The 20,112-nt window shown below is 37.0% G+C and overlaps 1 protein-coding gene across 2 annotated transcripts in view; it reads left to right on the forward strand.

Annotated features, from left to right (window-relative positions):
* MAP3K5 (mitogen-activated protein kinase kinase kinase 5) overlaps positions 1-20,112 on the forward strand; it is a 224,254-nt gene that overhangs the window by 59,877 nt on the left and 144,265 nt on the right. For both annotated transcript variants that reach the window (XM_032651201.1, XM_032651202.1), the window contains exon 2: positions 6,853-6,992. In XM_032651201.1, coding sequence (XP_032507092.1) covers positions 6,853-6,992 — 140 coding nt within the window. The remainder of the gene's footprint in view (positions 1-6,852; positions 6,993-20,112) is intronic.

The following is a 20,112-nucleotide window of genomic DNA, read 5'->3' on the forward strand; positions in this document are numbered from 1 at the left end:
TTGCCCAGGCAAGGGGACTTTAGTTCTTACACCACCAATCTTATTTGGTTCTGCTCCCTCCTTCCTTCTTTCCATGTTTCTCTCCTTCCCCTTTCCCCCCTCTTTCTTTCTCTTTTGTTTCTTTTTCCTCTCTAGGCTTCTCCCCTTTTCTCTCCCTGCACCCCCACCGCGCTTTGGTAGGTGCAATGGCTCTCAACATTTTTACAAGACCACCCTCGGGAAACGCAAACCGTCCCTCTGATCACTTACCTCCCAGGCTTCTTTTCAGGTTAAACACCCCCCCCATACCTCAGTATAATAAACATCAAACAAGCATATTAGGGCTGGGGTGGGGAGATTATATATATATTTGCTTGAGCAATATATGAATGATTCATGCTTGAATCACTATGCATACATTTATTGGAGTTTAGGGATGAGGAAATTGGGGGCCAAAATCTACTGTTGATACAAATATGTATCGTTATACACAGTAGGGTTAACTAAATAACATACAAGAAAATAAAAGGGTGCTGATGAAGCTAAATGAGTAGTAATTTAAAGCAGGAATTGCCAAACCCTGACCAATTCAAAACAACAATGATGATGGATTATTCTTCTATCCTTCCTGAAAATCTCAGCAATTCTAGCCGTACAGTAGGAGTTTTGCAACTTCTCAACATTGTATCCCTGCCAGACTTTAGAAAACTGACTTAGAATCTTCAGGATACTCTCCTGGGGCACTACTTTTAGGCTATGAGTAACATTTTAGTAATTTTCATATTGTAGATTAGTTGTAAACAACCCTTATTCATTCATAAAAGGAAAATCAATGGAATGCAGGTTATGCTTCCCTTAAGAATTAGGAAGGGATGATCATTTGGGGGTTAGTGTCTGCTCTTTAGAGAATCTCTCTTGGTTCACCCATTAAGGATCCCATTGGGAACTGACGTAGTTTTCTAGTGTGGTTTTCTGTATTTCTCAACCAAGTCCCAGGTACCCTTCCTTTCCTTGGCTTCTTCCATAATGCCTTTGATGTGCCAGGGGTGCTGTTTGAGGTGCTCCACTTTCTGACTCCATTGCCAGCTGATGCCTCACCCACATAGGTTTCTGTCACCCATCCTACCAGAGAATGGCTCAGGATGTTTGCTGAATTAAACTGGAGATAATGGGTCATTGTGGGGATTAATCCATCATGACTGGATGCGTAGTTCTGTGTAATAACTTGGGAAGTTTCCAGTGATTATGAAACTTTAGAGCACCTTGTAGACTACAGAACAAAGCTGAATCACTACTGGGCTCTAGCTTTGTCATCAGTGATCCTGATGCTTAAGGAAAAACACTGAATAGATGGAAATAAACATTCATGTCTTCCTTCAGTGCTGCTTTTTACAAGCAGCAGCAGCAGCTCTTGTGAGATATTTAACTAACAGATGTGGTTTACCAAGGAAAAATTAAATAGAAAGTAACGCAGACCATGAACCACTGCCATTTGCTGACCAAAATGCAATTACTCACGACAGTCTTATGTGATTGTCCTAGAAATTTATTATGCTTTGATAAACTCCTGGCAAACCTAATTTGATGCTCCATTTAGCGTTAATTGAATTGGAACAAGGAAAGAAACTACACCTTATATACAACTGTGAGAGATTTTAATGTCTTTGCCTATATTTTTAAATGACTGACTTAGCCTTAAATTTTGAAATGTGGCAATTTTACGCACAATATTACCACAAAAACTCAATTAGACGATTATTAAGTGCATTTACTCATGAAATACATTACAGGAGTATATGCGTCAGTCCCCAAATCTGTTTTTGCATTTCATTTTTGTTCTGATCTTTGGAACCTCCATATCCTATAAGTGTAGTATGTGGCTCATGTAAGAATTAAGAGCATGGATTCTCCAGCCAGATTGCCTGGGTTTGAATCCTGGCGCTACCGCTTTTAGACTGATTTTGGGCTGATTACTTATACCTTCTCTACCTCAATGTCCTGAGATAATAACATTACCTACCACAAAAGGGGTATTATGAAGATTAAATGATTTAATATTTAAAAAGCACAGAATGTCTGACACGTGTAATTACTAAATACATGTTTATGAAATAAAGTGGGTAAACTGTACCCCATATAAGTGGGTTTCAAAAATGGTGGAGTATCAGGCATTTATTTAGTTTGTTTTAATTACATCATCTTATGCATTTTTAGCATGTCTTAGGATGATTTCACAAGGAAAAAAATTTTCATCTGTTTATTTTATTACTTTTGAGAAGATATGCATCAGAGTCAGAAGATAGCCATAATAAGATAATATTTTCTTTAGTTAGATAATGAAATATTATTGTGTAAAAAAATGCTGTGTAACTAGAAGTCCTAGCCAGTATAACAAGGCAAAACAAAACAACCAACCAGAAAACAAAAACAATGAAAGACGTACAGATTGGAAAGGAAGAAAGAAAACCATTTCTAGTTACAGATGATATGATTGTCCATGTAGAAAATCCCAAAGCATGTACCGAAAAAAAAAAAAAGCTCCTTGAACTAATAAGTGAGTTTAGTAAAGCTTCAGGATACAAGGTCAATATACAAAAATCAACCATTTTTATGTACTAACAATGAACAATTGGGATTTGCAATTTTAAAAAGAGTACCATCTACAATAGCACCCAAAAATGAAACAGGTATAAATTTAACAAAATATGTGTAGGAGCTATATGTTGAAAATTACAAAATACTGATGGACAAAGTAATCAAAGAAGACCTAAATAAGTGGAGAGATATGCCATATTCATGCACTGAAAGACTCAGTATTGTTAAGATGTCAGTTCTCCCCGAAATGATCTATAGTCATCATAATCCTAGTCAAAATTCTGGGAAAATATTTTGAAGTTATCAATGGATAGCTTTCAGCTACCAATTGATTCTAAAATTTATACAGGAAAGCAAATTGAAGAACTCAAATAGCTACAACAGTTTTAAAAACAGAAGAGTTGGAGGACTCACACTGCCTGATTCCAGTACCTACCCTAAAGCTACAGTAGACAAAACAGTGTACATAGCACAGACGGTCCCCAACTTACAATAGTTCAATTTACGATTTTTGGACTTTATGATGGTACAAAAATGATACCCATTCAGTAGAAACCATAATTCAAAATTTTGAAGTTTGATCTTTTCCCGGGCTAGTGGTACAGTACTCAAGTGTTCTGAGCACATTGAAGGTAGGCTAGGCTAAGCTATGATGTTCGGTAGTTTAAGTGTATTAAATGTATTTCAATTTACAGTACTTTCAACTTATGGGCTTATCTGGACATAACCCCATTGTAAATCGAGGGACATCTGTATTGGCAAAAGGTAGACACAAAGATCAATGGAATGGAATAGAAAATCCAAAACTTTTTGGAAGAGAAAATCAAAATGGATCATAAACTTAAATGTATAATGTAAAAGCTATAAAACTTTTGGGAGAAAACAAAGGAGAAAACTTTTGTGACTTGGGTTAGGCAAAGATTTTTTTGAGCTACCACACCTAAAGCACAATACACAATAGAAAAAAATTTTGATAAATTGGTCTTAAAGTTAAAAACTTCGGCTCTCCTAAAGGCACTTAACAGAATGAAGAGGTAAGTCACAAACTGGGAGAAAGTATTTGTAAATCACATACCTGACAAAGGAAACATATCCAGATAATATAAAAACACACAAAATTCACAGTAAGAAAACAAACTCAACAATAAAAAAATGGGCACATGCTTTAACACTTTACAAAGCAGATGAAAGAGTAAATTTTCCTCTATGGAAATGAAGAAATATATTAAGAAAAAATACAAATACATTAGAACAAATCACTTATCTGAATTTGAGGTAGGAAAAATGCCTGTCTTCTTCTGAGGTATCATATGGTATTATGGTATTTTAAAATTACTATACAATTTAGCAGTTTTAATGTTCTATATTGCATCCCCAAATGGGTCTGTTCCTGTTTAGATGTTTAGATCTAGTGAATATACCTCAGTTTGCTTTTACCATTTATTTTAAATGTCTCGTTTCTCTCTTAATCTGAAAGCCTTCTGCAGCGTTTGTATTTTGTTTTAGCAACAAATTCCACGAGTCAGTTCTCTGGAAAGAACCCATTTCCTCCCTCTTGTCACTACTTTAACTTAGCATTTTTCTTCGTATATCTCTCATTTATTTTTCATCGGCAGCTGTTTTATTTGGTTTCTCTCAGCCACACTGTATGCCTTCTCTTGATTTTAAAGCAGCATCGCTGACTGAGTGGCTGGCATCTGTGGGAGGAGCAAGCCGTGTGGGCGCAGGAGGCAGATGGGGCGTGTGGGTGGGATGCAGTGACTCAGTTTGTTCGGGTGTTGATTTTTGATGTGTAAATGGTAAGGACCCCAAAAGAAAGCTCTCCATTTGTATTAAAGAGCCCCAAAGTCATGGTTAGCCTTGAAAACATCTTTTGAAGCTCCTGTGACCTGACCTCCCCTTTTATAACCTCACTCAATCTTCTATGTCTTTAGCCTCCATTTGATCTGATTTATTTCTCCTTCACAGAATGCAGACTGTAATTTCACATTCATTAGATAAGGCCGACTGTCTCAAACAGCCTCTCGAGGGTCTGTGTCGCTTTTATAAAAGTGCTGCACTTTGGTTTTACATTCAGTCACACGGGGCTTCAATGTTCTTTGTGTATTTTGGTGGGTTCCTAAATTACAAAAGTAATCAATGTTCATGATAGAAATTGTGAAAGACATAGAAGATATAAAGAGGAAAAGATAATTCATAATTCCATCACACAGCTATTATCACAGTTTACATTTTGGTATACAACTTTCCAAAACTTTTTTATTCATGTGCATATATACACATAGAATATATATAATAATCTATTCATTATAATGTATACATTATATTTTAATGTGTATGCTATACATTATAATGTATATATTTTAATATTTTTCCTTAATATAGCTTGAATTTACCCCAATATTAAATGTGCTTCTATAATATAGTTTTCAATGGTTATATAATGTGCCATTAATTGAATTTATCAGTATGTGTGTGTGTGTGTGTGTGTGTGTGTGTGTGTTTCGCCATTTTTCTACTGATGGATATTTAGGCATTTTCCATTGTTACTGCAAAAATAATATTTCAGTGCATATACTTACAAGTAAATCTGCTACATGTATAGGAATTTTTACAGGATAAATTCTTAGGAATGGAATTATTGAGTCAAAGAGTATGCATAATTTTAAGGACTCAAGTCTCCTAAAATGTTCCCCATAGCATGTGAGAGTATCATTTCTTTGCATCTCCATTAGGTATTTTGAAATATCTTAGGCCACTTGTTAGGGAAAAAACTTGACACTATTATTCGTTTAAGGTGCATTTATTAGTAGTGAGATGTAGAATATTTTTATATGTTTATTTACCATTTTAGTTATACTTTTGTGATTTTACCTGCCTGTGTCCATAGCCTAATTTTCTATTGTAATGTTCTTATTTGTTTTAAATTGACCAATCGAGATAACTTAAAAAGATATTAACCTTTCATGTGTCACGTATTGCACATATTTTAAACAAATTAGCATCATCTGTTAAATTTGCTGTATGTTAACATTTTCATTCTAATTGTGAGTAGGATCTGTTTAACTATTACATTTTCCAGAAGCTTATTATGATTATAAAGGAAGCTCTTGGTTTTCATAATTTTGCATCTTGACACCTTACTAAATTGTATTATTACTCATAGTGGTTGTTTAATTGATTCTACTGGGTTTTTTTGGTTGGTAATTGTAACATCTGCAAGTAATGATAATTATGTATTTTATTTTATAGAATTACGTTTCCATACTTTGTGAAATCTTATTGCATTAGTTAGGATTTTCAGAAAGTGTACTAGTAGTGAGAATAGTTGACAGTCTTGTCTTTTTCCTGATTTTCATGGGAATACCTGTAAGTACAAAGTTGGCAGTTGTTATGAAATATATATTATTCTTCATTTTAAAGAAGTGCCCTTATATTTTCAGTTTGCCGTTATTTTTAATGAGAAATGGAAGTGGATTTTGAATTTTAGTTAAAGTATCAATACTTGGGGCATCTTTGGGAATGCTGATGATTTTTTTTCCATTGAGCCATCCTTGCATTCCCCAAATAAATTTTAAACCCATGATCTAGTGGTCTTATAGTATAATGCTTGATGCATTTTGCTCAGTTTTCTTTCATGTTTTTGTCTGTATACATAAATGAGTTTGAGACTAATCTGAATTTTATTTTTGGGACATTGTCAAATTTTGGTATCAAGTTTATGCCACCCTGGTGTTAGTCATCTATGAGCTTTGGAAGAACTTGTATCTGTGGTTATATTCTCCTTCTTAGTCATAATTTCTATACCTTTGATTTTTCTTTTTCTTGATTATACTTGCTAAGGACTTGCTAGATATTAATTATTATAAAATACAGCTCTGAATTGAGTCATCATCTTACCTATTTGCTTTTATAAATCTCATTTTACATTTATTACTTGCTTCTGTTTCCCATGGATCTGCTTCTGGAACCTTTGTTAACTTGTTTTCAGTGTTGAAATTTAACAGAGAGAATAAGTCCTGCTTCCCACCATTGCAGACTCTCCTTAGTTTCCAGTAATTATATGACCCCGTTATTGTTTTAAAAGTGCAGTTTTGCTGCAGTTTGTAAAACCACTTCTGATAGAACTGCTAATTAAAAAGTCAGTGGTAAATGAAGAGGGAAAGTCCCTATGGTTTCCTCAGTTCCTCTTTGAATACTAAGTAACTGAAACCGAAAAGTGCTTACTGGACATTATTTAGGTGTCATCTTTTGGGGGACTTTGTTTTCTGTTTGCAGATATTGCCGTGGTGGAGATGAGTGATGCCTTCCGGCAGCCGTCTTTATTTTACCACCTTGGAGTGAGAGAAAGTTTCAGCATGGCCAACAACATCATCCTCTACTGTGATATTAATTCAGACTCTCTGCAGTCACTGAAGGTACCTCACTTGTTTACTAAATATTTACTCTAGGCACCAGAGTTTTAGGGATAACTCTCCGTCATCCAAAAAAAAAAAATTCAAGTGGTGTATGTTTATGAAAGGATGTTTTTGTTAGTCCAGTAATTATGTAACAGTGACGAATTACATTGTGAGGTTTATCTGGAATTCAATGTGGAAATTTGATGATACACAGATAGGGGAAAAACTTAGTGTTGATTTCTGAGCTCCGATTGGAGTTGCAGTTGAGGAGACTATTGTTAATAGGAAGTTGTCAGTATACACACTGGAGAAAGAAGAGGAGATTGCATAAGGTATGGACAGCCCTCGTGCTGTGTCACCATTGGGGGTTTCATTGGGCACACCTGTCTCCAACTAGAAATACGCTGCCTACTGAAAGTACTCTGAGTAGAAATTCTCTATCACCAAAAATTGCCATCCTCTTTCACTGGGATATGATATCAATTAAAGTGGGAAAAGGGGAAGGAAAACTTACCGTATTTGTCTGCAAAATTCAGCATGTCTCCTGGCATTCTCTCCATTATAGGAACTTAATGATAGGAGGGTATTTCCTCCATCCAAAAAGATTGCCTAAAATGCTTTTGCAAGGCCAAGTGATTCTACACTGTGTGATTCTTTGAAAAGCATTAACAGTTCAGCACATAACTCATGCTGAACCTGATATCATTCATTTCCTTTGCGAACCTTCCATCTACCTCTTTGTGGCTTTTTCTCATCTATACTTTCAAGTTCCCAAATCAAAGCCAACCTTGGAACGTGGAGTCCTAAAACCCAGAGCCATACTTCTAGTAGCTTAGGAATTGGTAATATGAAGATCTCTAACCCAAAATCCAAGCCAAAAAAAATTTAGTAGTATTTTGCTTTTATCTGAATATCTGAAGCTTATATGACTTTCTCTAAAAAATCTGCAGAGTGTCATTTAGCAAATACCTTTGCTGTATGCCAGGCATTGTGCTGGGGATTGATAGGCTATCCCTTTCCAGAATACTCTGAAATAGTACTAAGGGATTTTCCCCAATTCCGTCTAAATCTATTTTTCACCTGGAACAATTCTTTAAGCAACCCCTACTTAATTTTGCCCCAGATGTACCCCTTTAATTAATGTATCATACATTTCATGATGGCGTATTTTTAATTAAACATTTTGATTTGGTACTATTTACAACATATATTAGCAGTTGATGAAGAGATTATTTTATTTACTCTTTGTATTCTGCTATTTTATTTTCTTTGCATTAAGTTTATTTTCAGCAGGCAGTGTTGTGTTGGACATTTTTCACACTACACTATTTTTATTCTTGTCCTACTGGTATCTGGTGATTTAATTTTATGGCCATCCTTTCCTAAGGAAAATTTTTTTAATTACATTTGAGAGAAAGAGATAAAGCTACTCTTATCAGAAATTTGTGTGGGACAAATAAACTGATTTATTTAATTGCTTTCAGCCAGCCTTTGTATGGAAGTGTTATTGGTATTTGAATAAAACAGTTCTTTAAAGAGGCTTGTCTATCTAAAGTATACTCATTCTTGTACATAATCGCTGCTTGTTATTGAGCTCTTACTATGTGCTAGGTACTAAGTGCTTTACTCATTTACATATTCACATTTAATTCTTAAAACATCCCTGTGAGGTATATAATCTTTTTTTAAAAAAACTAAATTTATTTATTTATGGCTGCGTTGGGTCCTCGTTGCTGCATGCGGGCTTTCTCTAGTTGTGGTGAGCAGGGGCTACTCTTTGTTGCGGTGCACGGACTTCTCACTATGTTGGCTTCTCTTGTTGCAGAGCATGGGCTCTGGGCGCGCAGGCTTCAGTAATTGTGGCTCGTAGGCTCTAGAGCACGGGCTCAGTAGTTGTGGCACATGGGCTTAGTTGCTCCGCAGCATGGGGGATCTTCCTGGACCAGGGGTCAAACCTGTGTCCCCTGCATTGGCAGGAAGATTCTTAACCATTGCGCCACCAGGGAAGTCCCTGGGGTATATATTCTATCACCAAATTATAAGATTTCAAACTGAGACTCTAACAAATTCAATCATTTGCCCAAGGTGATATGGAAAATTTGGGACCATGTCTGCCTGACTCCAAGACCTGTTCCCCTTAACCGCTAAACTTGGTTGCAGTTACTTTTAGTTAGAAGGATATCAGACATTCTTGCTAAGTGTGTTCATTTAGAAAAACCCATCAAGCATACGTCCTGAGTTGTTCCATGCAACATCCATCCCTTCTTTTGTCTTCCTCCTTCCACTGACTGTATGTTATTGACTGTATTCCCTAAGCTTTTGCCATTTTCTTATTTAGTTTGTTCCTGGCCCAAATAGGTATCTGGTTGCAGAGGACAAAGTTCTGGGGTAGAAAGTGTTTTTTTTTCAGTCTCTGAGCAATGGAAGTTCCTCGGGTTCTGCTACTGAGGAAAGTCTGTGTGTGTGGGTGTGTGTGTGTGTATTTTTAATTTTTAAAATTTATTTCTGTTGCAGGTAGTTATAGGTGTAACTGTTATCCCTGCCATCTACCAACAGAAAGGAAAACTGCTGTGAAATAAGGCAGAAAAAGAGATATTTATAAATAATATATTATGGATGGATTAACCAAATAAAAACGAAGCATCTCCCTATTTTCACAGGGCAAAGACAGAATGAGAATGTTAGTCTTATCACATACCTAGCTTCACTTAGGTTGATTCTTTGGGCATCTAGAAAGTACAGCTGCACCAGTTTTATTTTCATCTACTGCTTTTTGTTGAAGAGAACAGTTTCTCTTTGGCGGCAAATTCTTAGGAAGAAATCATAGGAAAAATTTTTTTTAAGTTTAAGCTTCTGAAAAATAATTGTTAGGAACCATATAAGTACTTAAAATCTATGTCTGAGTTTTCATATGAAAGCATATTTAGAATCTAAGCAAATCATGAACTTGCAATAGGATTCGTAGTCATTTTAAATTACAAGTACTCTCTTATTGTAGCAAGAAATATTTAATTTTCTTCCAAAAAAAAGATCATCGTTGCACTTTGAGAAAGGGAAGTTGATAGATATTCTTTTTTTTCCTTAGCATTGTAATAACAATTTTCACAATTTTCTCTAATAAGTATCATGAAAACTTCTTACGTGCCTATTAATGAGACTCTTAATGCTGAGATTTACATTTGCTTGAAAATAAGAAATTGCTGGGAACAGTTGTTTTCTGATTTATTTTGTGCATCAGAGAAATTATCAGATCTTCCCTTGGAGTCTCTCAGTAAACGGGACAGTACATCTGGACACCATTGGCCAGTAAGTTGTTGGGCCAATACACAGAATGCGTCTGTCATCAGAAAGGGCTTGGGAGAAATGAATGGCTGTTGTGTAGAGTGAGGAAGTTGTTTTAATGAACCGTTTCTTCTATCATCAGAAATTCCTTTACAACAACTGCTCTCAGCTCTAATTCTTGTGATTCTTCCCCCTTTTCCCTTGTTTAGCTCCCTCTGTTTTTTCTAGGCTACTCCCCACTCACATTAAATAATGTTTCATATAAAAACAAAGCAAAACAAAACAAGGAAATACCACTTAAAAGCCAACAATTAAAAGCCCTTATTATACCAATGGCAAGGCTGTGGAGAGTGGAAAACGTATGCATTGCTGGTGGGAGAGTATGTTGGCACTACCTTTTGAAGATCAATTTGGCAATAGCTTATAATATCAAATGAACGAATCACCAAGAGTCAGCAGTTCTGTCTCTAGATGTATACTGTAAAAAAAAATCTTTAGCATGCATAAGGAGATATAATCAAGAATGTTTATGTTAACATTGTTTGTAATAACCTCTCCCCCAGAGGAATTGGTAAATATCTATCAACAGAAGAATGAATAACTACTTTCTCGTACAGTCATTTAATGGAATCTTATAGAGCACTTAAAATGAATTAACTAGAGCTTTCTGTACCACTATCAATATATCTCATAAAGAGTGTTGTGGGAAAAAAAATTATAGAAGCTTGTGTACAGTATGGTGCCATCTATACAAAATGTAATGACGTGCAGGACAATTTTTTTATACATTTATATTATAAAAGGATAGAAGTATGTATGGGAATTATAAATAAATTAAGAATAGTTACCTCTTTGAAGGATAGGAGTGGAATAGAGTTGAGAGGGGATGACAGGAGTCTTCAACTATATATGTAATATTATATTTCTAAGACTAGGTGGTACATGCATTGGTGTGTGAAAAAGTTTTATTTTAAATTTTTAAAATTGAAGTATAATTAACTTACAATACTGTATTAATTTCAGGTGTGCAGCATAGTAATGATCACCATAAGTCTAGCTACCATCTGTCATTATACAGAGTACATTACAGTGTTATTGACTGTATTCCCTATGCTGTATACTACATCCCCATGACTTATTTATTTTATAACTGGAAGTTTCTACCGCTTAATCCCCTTTACCTATTTTCCCCATCTTCACACGCCCCTCTCCTCTGGCAACCATCAGTTTGTTGTCTGTATCTATCAGTCTGTTTCTGTTTTGTCTTGTTTGTTTGCCTGTTTTGTTTTTTAATTCTGCCCATAAATGAAATCATATGGTACTTGTCTTTCTCTGTATGACTTATTGCACTCAGCATAAATATTCTCTAGCTCCATCCATGTTGTTGCAAGTGGCACAATTTCATTCTTTTTATGGCGAGTAGTATTCCATTGTACATATATAAACATATGTATGTACCGCATCTTCTTTATCTGTTCATCTATTGACATTTAGATTCTGTATCTTGTTTCTGTATCTTGGCTATTGGAAATAAAGCTGCATTGAACTTGGGGGTGCATATATCTCTTCAAATTAGTTTTCATTTTCTTCAGATAAGCACCTGGAAGTGGAATTGCTGGATCATATGGTAGTTCTTTTGAGGAACCTCTATACTGTTTCCACAGAAGCTACACCAATTTACATTCCTGCCAACGGTGAATGAGGGTTCCTTTTTCTCCACATCCTTGCCAACACTTTGTTGTCTTTTTTTTTTTTTTTTAATTTTATTTATTTATTTATTTATTTTGCGGTATGCGGGCCTCTCACTGTTGTGGCCTCTCCCATTGCGGACCACAGGCTTGGGACGCGCAGGCTCAGCGGCCACGGCTCACGGGCCCAGCCACTCCGTGGCACGTGGGATCTTCCCGGACCAGGGCACGAACCCATGTCCCCTGCATCGGCAGGCGGACTCTCAACCACTGCGCCATCAGGGAAGCCCCACTTTGTTGTCTTTTGATGATGGCCATTCTGACAGGTCTGAGGTGATATCTCATTGTAGTTTTGATTTGCATTTACCTGATGATTAGTGATGTTGAGCATCTTTTTATGTGCTTGTTGACTATCTGTATGTCTTCTTTTCAAAAATGTCTATTTCAGATCTTCTGCCCATTTTTTAATCAGGTTTTTTTAATATTGAGTTGTATGAGTTCTTTATGTATTTTGGATATTAATCCCTTATTAGATATATCATTTGCAATTATCTTCTCCCATTTAGTAGGTTGCCTTTTTGTTTTGTTGGTGGTTTTCTTTGCTGTGCTAAAGGAGTGTATGATTAAGTTTTATATTTTTATATACTTGAAATATTTCATAATTAACCTTTTTTAACGAAAAAGTTGTTATACTCTGTTATTTCCTATAGCCATCAGGATAATTTACATCTATTTTGGGCATTTGAATCTCAAAATATTTTTTTAGTTTCTTTTTTCTAATGTTCTAGCTGTGGTTAGAAAGCCTCACATGCATTTGGATCTTTCTTTCTGCACTAGGATAGGCTTTATTCCCATTTTATCCATTGCAGAATAAATCTTTGTCTAGAGATTGATATACACATCAGTTAGTGGTGACACAGCTTGTGTTGAAGCTTAATGATTATGTGAGATTATTCCTTATTCAAGAAATTTAGTTGTATTTTTCTCTGTAACCATTGCTTTTTTTTTTTTTTAAATTGGTCCAGGGATCTTTTATTTATTTATTTATTTTCGCTGCGTTGGGTCTTTGTTGCTGCACGTGGGCTTTCTCTAGTTGCAGCAGTGAGCAGGGGCTACTCTTCATTGCAGTGCGCGAGCTTCTTATTGTGGTGGCTTCTCTTATTGCAGAGCATGGGCTCTAGGCATGCGGGCTTCAGTAGTTGAGGCGCACGGGCTAAGCTGCTCTGCGGCATGTGGGATCTTCCCGGACCAGGGATCAAGCCCGTGTCCCCTGCATTGGCAGGCAGATTCTTACCCACTGCGCCACCAGGGAAGTCTCTGTAACCATTGCTTGAAAAGTTACTTTTCAGATGGGATTTGCTTTCATAAACTGTTCTCTACAGCAGTCTATCTACATGCTTAATCCTTCACGATCTCACTGAATATAGTACCTACACGAGATATTTGTACAGCCATGTTCATAACAGCATTACTTACAATAGCCAAAAGATGGAAGCAACTTAAATGTCCATCAGTGGATGAATGGATAAAACAAAATGTGGTATACGCATACAATGGAACATTATTCAGCCTTAAAAAGGAAGGAAATTCTGACACATGCTACAACATGGATGAACCTTGAGAACTACCATAGTTGCTCATTCAAACAGTTCCATGGTACCTAGACCCATGATGTATATCTGTAGATACAGAGAGACCCAATCTCCTTTAGTGCTTATATATGAGAAATTGGACATTGTCTGTTTTTCTGGTAATCATTCATTTCCACCTGAAGCAAATGGTTATAGTTTTGCAAAGAGCAGGCAGTGATGTCCATGTTGTAAAATTTGATGATTATACCAGTTTCTAGTAAATTGGTGAGGTGATCAAGGTAATTTTTGTTATAAATACCTTGGACTTAAGTTAAATTTTTACATGTATTTGGCAAATTTCCTCAGATTCTAGAGTGTTCTTAAACCTATGAAACTTTTTTTTTCGTCTTACACCACTGCTTCCTTTTCTTAAAGTTTTATCTCCCTTACCAAGATAAGTAACTAAGATGAGTTTAGTTTTAGATTGAATTGCGTATGAAATTAAAATTTGTTATTTTCCCAAAGGTTTATGATTCTTTAGTTTAATAATGAATTTTTACTGCATTCTTTTCAGCACTCTAAAATAGCACTTAACTTAGTGGTACAAAGTACACAGTAAGTATTAGGGAAAAAAGTCATTTGAGAATGTGATCCTATAAAATAGTCTAACGATTTGTGAACATTGGCCCTGCCCCATATAACAGCGCTGCTCCTGGACATTTTCAGAAGTGTCTTGCTTACTTGATAACTAACCGTTGATTTGTAAACCGTGGCATTCTGTATCTCCCCTGTTCAACTTAGCCATCACATACCCTTTTTTTTTTTTTTTTTTTTTTTTTTTAAGCGGTACGCGGGCCTCTCACTGTTGTGGCCTCACCCGCTGCAGAGCACAGACTCCGTCCACGCAGGCTCAGAGGCCATGGCTCACGGGCCCAGCCCAGCTGCTCTGCGGCATGTGGGATCTTCCCGGACTGGGGCACGAACCCGTGTCCCCTGCATCGGCAGGCAGACTCTCAACCACTGCGCCACCAGGGAAGCCCCCACATACACTTTTTAATATTTCATGGAAAGATTTTTTTTTCTGTTGAGAGAAAAAAACAGTCTTGTTCTTTTGTTTTACTTATTCCAGAAATTATCTAACTTTCACCTGAGCTATAATAATTCCATGTCAAATTGGGGGAAGAAAAAGAGAATTTTGGGGAGGAACAGCTAAGAAATACCTGTGAGCACTGCTGTATCAAGATTTTCTCTCAAGATCTTGAACTGACAGACTAGATGAATTATTTCTTTAGCAGGAATTGATTTCCAGTCGTTGAATCCCTGAGGTTGGGGAAAGGGCTTGAGACTAGAAAATCCAGTTTTCTTTGATGTCAATTAGCAATATTACATCTTCAAAGGAATTATATGTATACTGGATAAAGTATGCCCTTGCTTTCCTTCCTAATTCCTCCTTTACCCTCCCCCATCCCATTGTTTCTAGCATCTTATTTTCATTTTGTCAAAGGGAGAAGGGAATCTATGCTACTTAGTGAATGGAAGATGACATCATATCTCTGGGGTGGCACCAGGTATTCTCTTCATTTGTAGAGACTTTCATTACAGGACCATGAGTTCGAATACCTTAAAAAGCAAGAAGGAATACCTCTGCACACAGAAGGCGTGAGTCTGAAAGCCTCCTAACCCCCACCCAAATGGGGCAAGGCTTGCTGGATTCTGTTCCCTTTTGTTCATTATAAATAATTGATTCTTTCTGTGGAAGTTGATCTTTGTGGCACTGCAACCCATCATCCTATTTGAGTCCTTTTAGAATGCATCCTTCAAATTTTTACTGAAATCTATGTGTAAAATGTAATTTACTGTGCCGAAATTCATTATGTTTTAACTTTGCAACAATACAGTTTGTTTTTTGAGAAATACTTGTACTTGAATAATATGGTCCAATTAGGCATTGCTGAAAGAAACAGCTGATAACAAAAAAGAGGAAGTTGATTTTAAATAATAACAACACATTATAAGAAGTTTGCGTTAAGAAGCTCTTTCAAATGCTGAACGTATAAAATGTCACTCTTCAGCATCTCAGCTGTTTGAAGATATGTATCTACTTACAGTAGAGTTCTCCCACCAAGATAAATTTTTTTTAACTTGAAACAAAAGTGATAGAGGAGGAGAAGAAAGTCTAGAATTTCTTTTAGGATTACTTTCCAGCCTGGGTATAATTTAACCTGATTTTTGGTACAGGTTGTTTTTATTGACAGTTGCTCATATGTCTTACCCATGATCATGATGTGTTCTTCCCCATGATCATGAACAACACAGGTACAAGATGCCTCTGTATCTGATAACGGTGGGAATTGAGTTGGGGTTGTCTGCTTTGATAGTATTAATACCTCATATTGCCTATGGCTTTAAAACACTTGAAGGTCTCTCATAAACTTTGGTCTTTCAAAACATTGGTCTTTCAAAACATTTGGTCTTTCAAAATGACCCAATGAGATAGACAAGTTACTGTGTAGATTGAACAGATAGAAGATGCTTTCTTTACAGATGAGAACTAAATCCACAGGGATGCAATGACTTAGAGGCACACACAGTTAATAAGTGTCAGAGCAGGACAAGCCCCATATTCTTGGACTTGTCATCAGGTACATTTCCCTCTAAGTCTGTCCACAGATTTCATATGTCCGTTAAAAATATGATTTTCCAGGTTGTTGTTAGATTTTTTTTTTTTAACTCGATTTATGTAAGCATAACATGTAAGCACAAGTCTACTTAGTTCCCTAACTTTAAAGATGGGCCAGTTCTGTGACACCTGTGTTGGCGTGTTCTTTCTAAGCCCGCTCAGCATGTGGAAGGGTAAAGATGAGTCCCACCTTCTCAGTGAGGCCCATGGTGTTCACAGCAGCCCATCTGATATTTCTTTGTTTAGCTTTGAAGCATTGAAATCAGGTAAGAGGATGGAGGTGGGGAGTACAAAAAGGATTCCTTTTTTCCTAACTTTAGTAGAAAACTAGCCACGTTCCACTGGGACAGAAGGATCTATCAGAAGAGAAGACCTAGAAGGTCACCAGCAGGGGAGCCATGGTCTTTTTTCCTGGCCAAGAACTCCCAGCCCTCTCCTTTCTTTTCTTTCAGGAAACAGATCCTGGTTGCTAACTCTGTTTCTTCCACCCTGAGTCCATTTGACTTGGCAACCTCACACCAGCTGTTCCCACTTCCTACTTCTGGCTGTAATTACCTAAATGTTAGTTACAGAAACTTTCCAATTTGGGGGACTCTCCATTTGTTTATCCTTACAATGACCTCTTCAATGTTACATTGTCCCAAATAGCTCTCAAAAGTTGTCTTTGTCTTCCCTTGGAATGAGACCTAGGCTAAATTGTCTCATTTGTCTTGCTTCTGGGGTTGGTTATCAAAGGGTCCTGGAGTACTGAAAAAACATTTGAGGATGTTTTTGTTACAGCCAGTGAGTGCACTGATCAAAAGCCTCCTAAAGACTTTAGGCAAGAACAAAGTTGTAGTGGGGTAATGCATTTTCAGAAACATTTCACTGGTAAGAGACTGGAATTTATGTTGACTTTTATTTTTTTCATTTCTAGGCACTTTAGGTGAAAAGTTTCCATGAAGTGATGTGAAATATTGCAGCTGCCTCTTAAATTTATTCCCTTCGTCCTTTTTTTTCCTTCAGTAGATTTAGCACAAATTAAACATTCACTATTCTACCTCAGTAGTTAGATACCTTTTGAGGTCTTGTTTGCTATTTATTTGTACTGAGTTAAAATGCACAAATAGTACCTTTCTTTCTTTATAGTTGATACCTCCCTTAAGGTTGCATCGTAAGCTGTAAGTAAACTCTCCTTCAAGAGAGCCATTTGTATCCATTTAGCTTCTATAAAACATGAGCAAGCGTTCATAAGAATTCAGTAGATTGCTATAGGGGTGATTTAATATAGTTTTAGAATTTGTTATAATGCACGCATTACCTGAAATGAAAGCAAAGAAGACACGTAAGAGGGTTATTACTTCAGTGAGCAATTCTTCAGGAAGACATAACGTGTTGGCTGTAGGCCAGTAGCAGCTGTGGTTATTTCCTATGGTGCCAAGCAGAGGGGAGGCTTCAGCACACTCAGCCCTCACCACAGCTCCCTTCATCACCACCTCCATTTCTGTGCCCGATGCACCAAACAGAAATCATGGTAGAGTAGCTCCTGTGCTGGGCATGAGGACATCTCTCCTTCCACTGGCACAAGGACAGTGCTGACTCTGATAGGCCTTTAGCTAAAAGTAAATGATAGAATACAGAGTTGGAAGGGACCAGCGATCACTCAATCCAATTCTTTGTGTGTTATATTAGAGAGAGGTGAAATGGCACGTGGCCACTCAGGAGCAGAGCCAAGACTTACGCGTATCTATCCTAATTCATAGTCCAGTATTTTATACATTCATTAACTAATTAATGTGTTCATCCTTTTATTGAGCACCAACTATATGCCCTGCAATCTGCTAGGCAATCAGTGGGGATACAAATATGAACTAAACAAGGCTCTTGCATCCAAGGAACTCATGATGTAGGATAGGAGAATTGTACGAAGCAATGTTTGCAATGTCGTACATGCAGTGCTTCATAGAGGTTCGTATGAGGGGTCATGAGGGCAAAAATAAGGACATCACCTGTTTCTGTTAGGAGGTTAGGTGTCATTGAAGGCAGTCAAGGCCTGCTTCACAGAGAACAGGTTTCTTATGCTATTCGCAGAGCATGCTGTGTGGTACAGGATGAAGATAAGGGTGTGTTTTGTTTGTTTGTTTGTTCTTTTGTTTTTTTACTTAGAGGGATGAGAGAAGGACATGCCTATCTCAGGAAAGGGTGTAGTTTGCTACTCTGGAGAGATGCTCCATAAATTAAGTTTGGAAAATCCCGCATGCTATGTTCCTGGCTTTGTGATTATCCAACATTTTCCTATTTATGTTTTTCATGAACCGTGTGTGTGTGTGTGTGTGTGTGTGTGTGTGTGTGTGTGTATGGATGGGTGGAGAGATGCATTAACCACCTGTGAAACACTGTGGGAAAAGCCACTTTCAACCTTCCTCAACATCACTCATTTGTCTCTTAATTTCCATCCCCCAGGGCACCACCATTGTCCAAGTCCTTATTTTGGCATCCCTGAGCTTTGGCAATAGCTACCTAAATGCTTTTTCCCATCCAATACTAAATACCACTATCTAATTCATATTTTTAAAACTTTAACAATGTTTACCTTTTAATTATTTCTTTCTTGGGTAATGCATTCACCTGATACAAAAATTTATAAGTGCAAAGGATATGTTAGTGAAAAGTCATGCTCCCATCCTTGTCCCCTAGCCAGCCAGCTCCCCTCTCCATTGGCAACCACTGTTAATAGTTTCTTGTATATTCTTCCAGAGAGATTTTTAGAAATACACAAATTAGAATTTTCTTTTTCTCCCTTTTATATACATAAATAGGAGAATAGGGTAACAACCATTCTGTCCTTTGCTTTTGTTCACTTAGCAGTATATCTTGGAGACCTTTCCATATCACTCTGTAGAGAACTTCCTCATCCTTTGTTCAGCTGCATTGCATTCCATCGTATGGAGGGACCATAGTTTATTCAGCCAGTTTCTAGTTGATAGAACATTCGTGTTGTTCCAAACCTTTGCTTTTACAGTGTCCTTGTGTGTGCTGATACTTCTTTATGTATATCATTCACCTAAAAAAAAACACGTTTACTGTCATATGCCCAAATGCCCACACAACAAAGTACTTTATTTTGACATTCAAGGCCTCTTCAGTAAGGCCCCAGATAACTGTCTAATATTATCAGTGTGTGCCAAAATGAACTTTGTTTTAGCCCAATGATTGAATTCAAGATCTTTTCCAAGTACTCCTTTATTTCTCTCTTCTGTACTTCTCGAAATGATCTGTTTTCTTTAGCCCCCAGTAATAATATTTATTGTTCCCTAAATGGGCCTTTGTGGCTCCTAAGTCCTCTAGCCTGGATCTCCACCTCCCTGCTTCGCCTTTGGAAGGTGTGACATGTTCTTGGCTCCTCTTGAGTTCCAACTTCTCTGAAGATCTTTTCAGCCTTCCTCAAACTCTAGGAACATCCTCCTCTTAGAAACCCCAGCCCTTGCTACAGTATAGCTCTCTGGTTGTAGCATGTGTGTGCATACATGCCTGCGCATACAGGCTTGTAATGTTTCTTTATAAATGTGTATATGTTCTTTTTTCATCAGCAAGGTTGTGAGGTATTGATGGGTCTCTTTTAGTATTTTATATACATCTTTATGACTCTCACAATTCCTTCCTCTATAGATTTTTGTTTCCTTATCTGTTACCCATAAACATTCAAAAATCTTACATGCTGCTCCAAGCCAAAGCCTTCCTAGGTTCCCTTTTGCCCCATATTGATCCTGGGATGAATGACAGCTGGTCCCCTGGGCCTTGTGTTCCTCCTCTGCTCCTCTCTTACCTCCCCTGAGCTGGCTCCTCTTCTTGGCCAGATGGACCACCCTTTAGGCTCCACAAATGCCTTACATTTCCTGTTTCCATGGCAACATACATGCCATCTTTTCCAAAACACT

The sequence above is a fragment of the Phocoena sinus genome, chromosome 12 (assembly GCF_008692025.1).
Source record: "Phocoena sinus isolate mPhoSin1 chromosome 12, mPhoSin1.pri, whole genome shotgun sequence".
NCBI lineage: Eukaryota > Metazoa > Chordata > Mammalia > Artiodactyla > Phocoenidae > Phocoena > Phocoena sinus.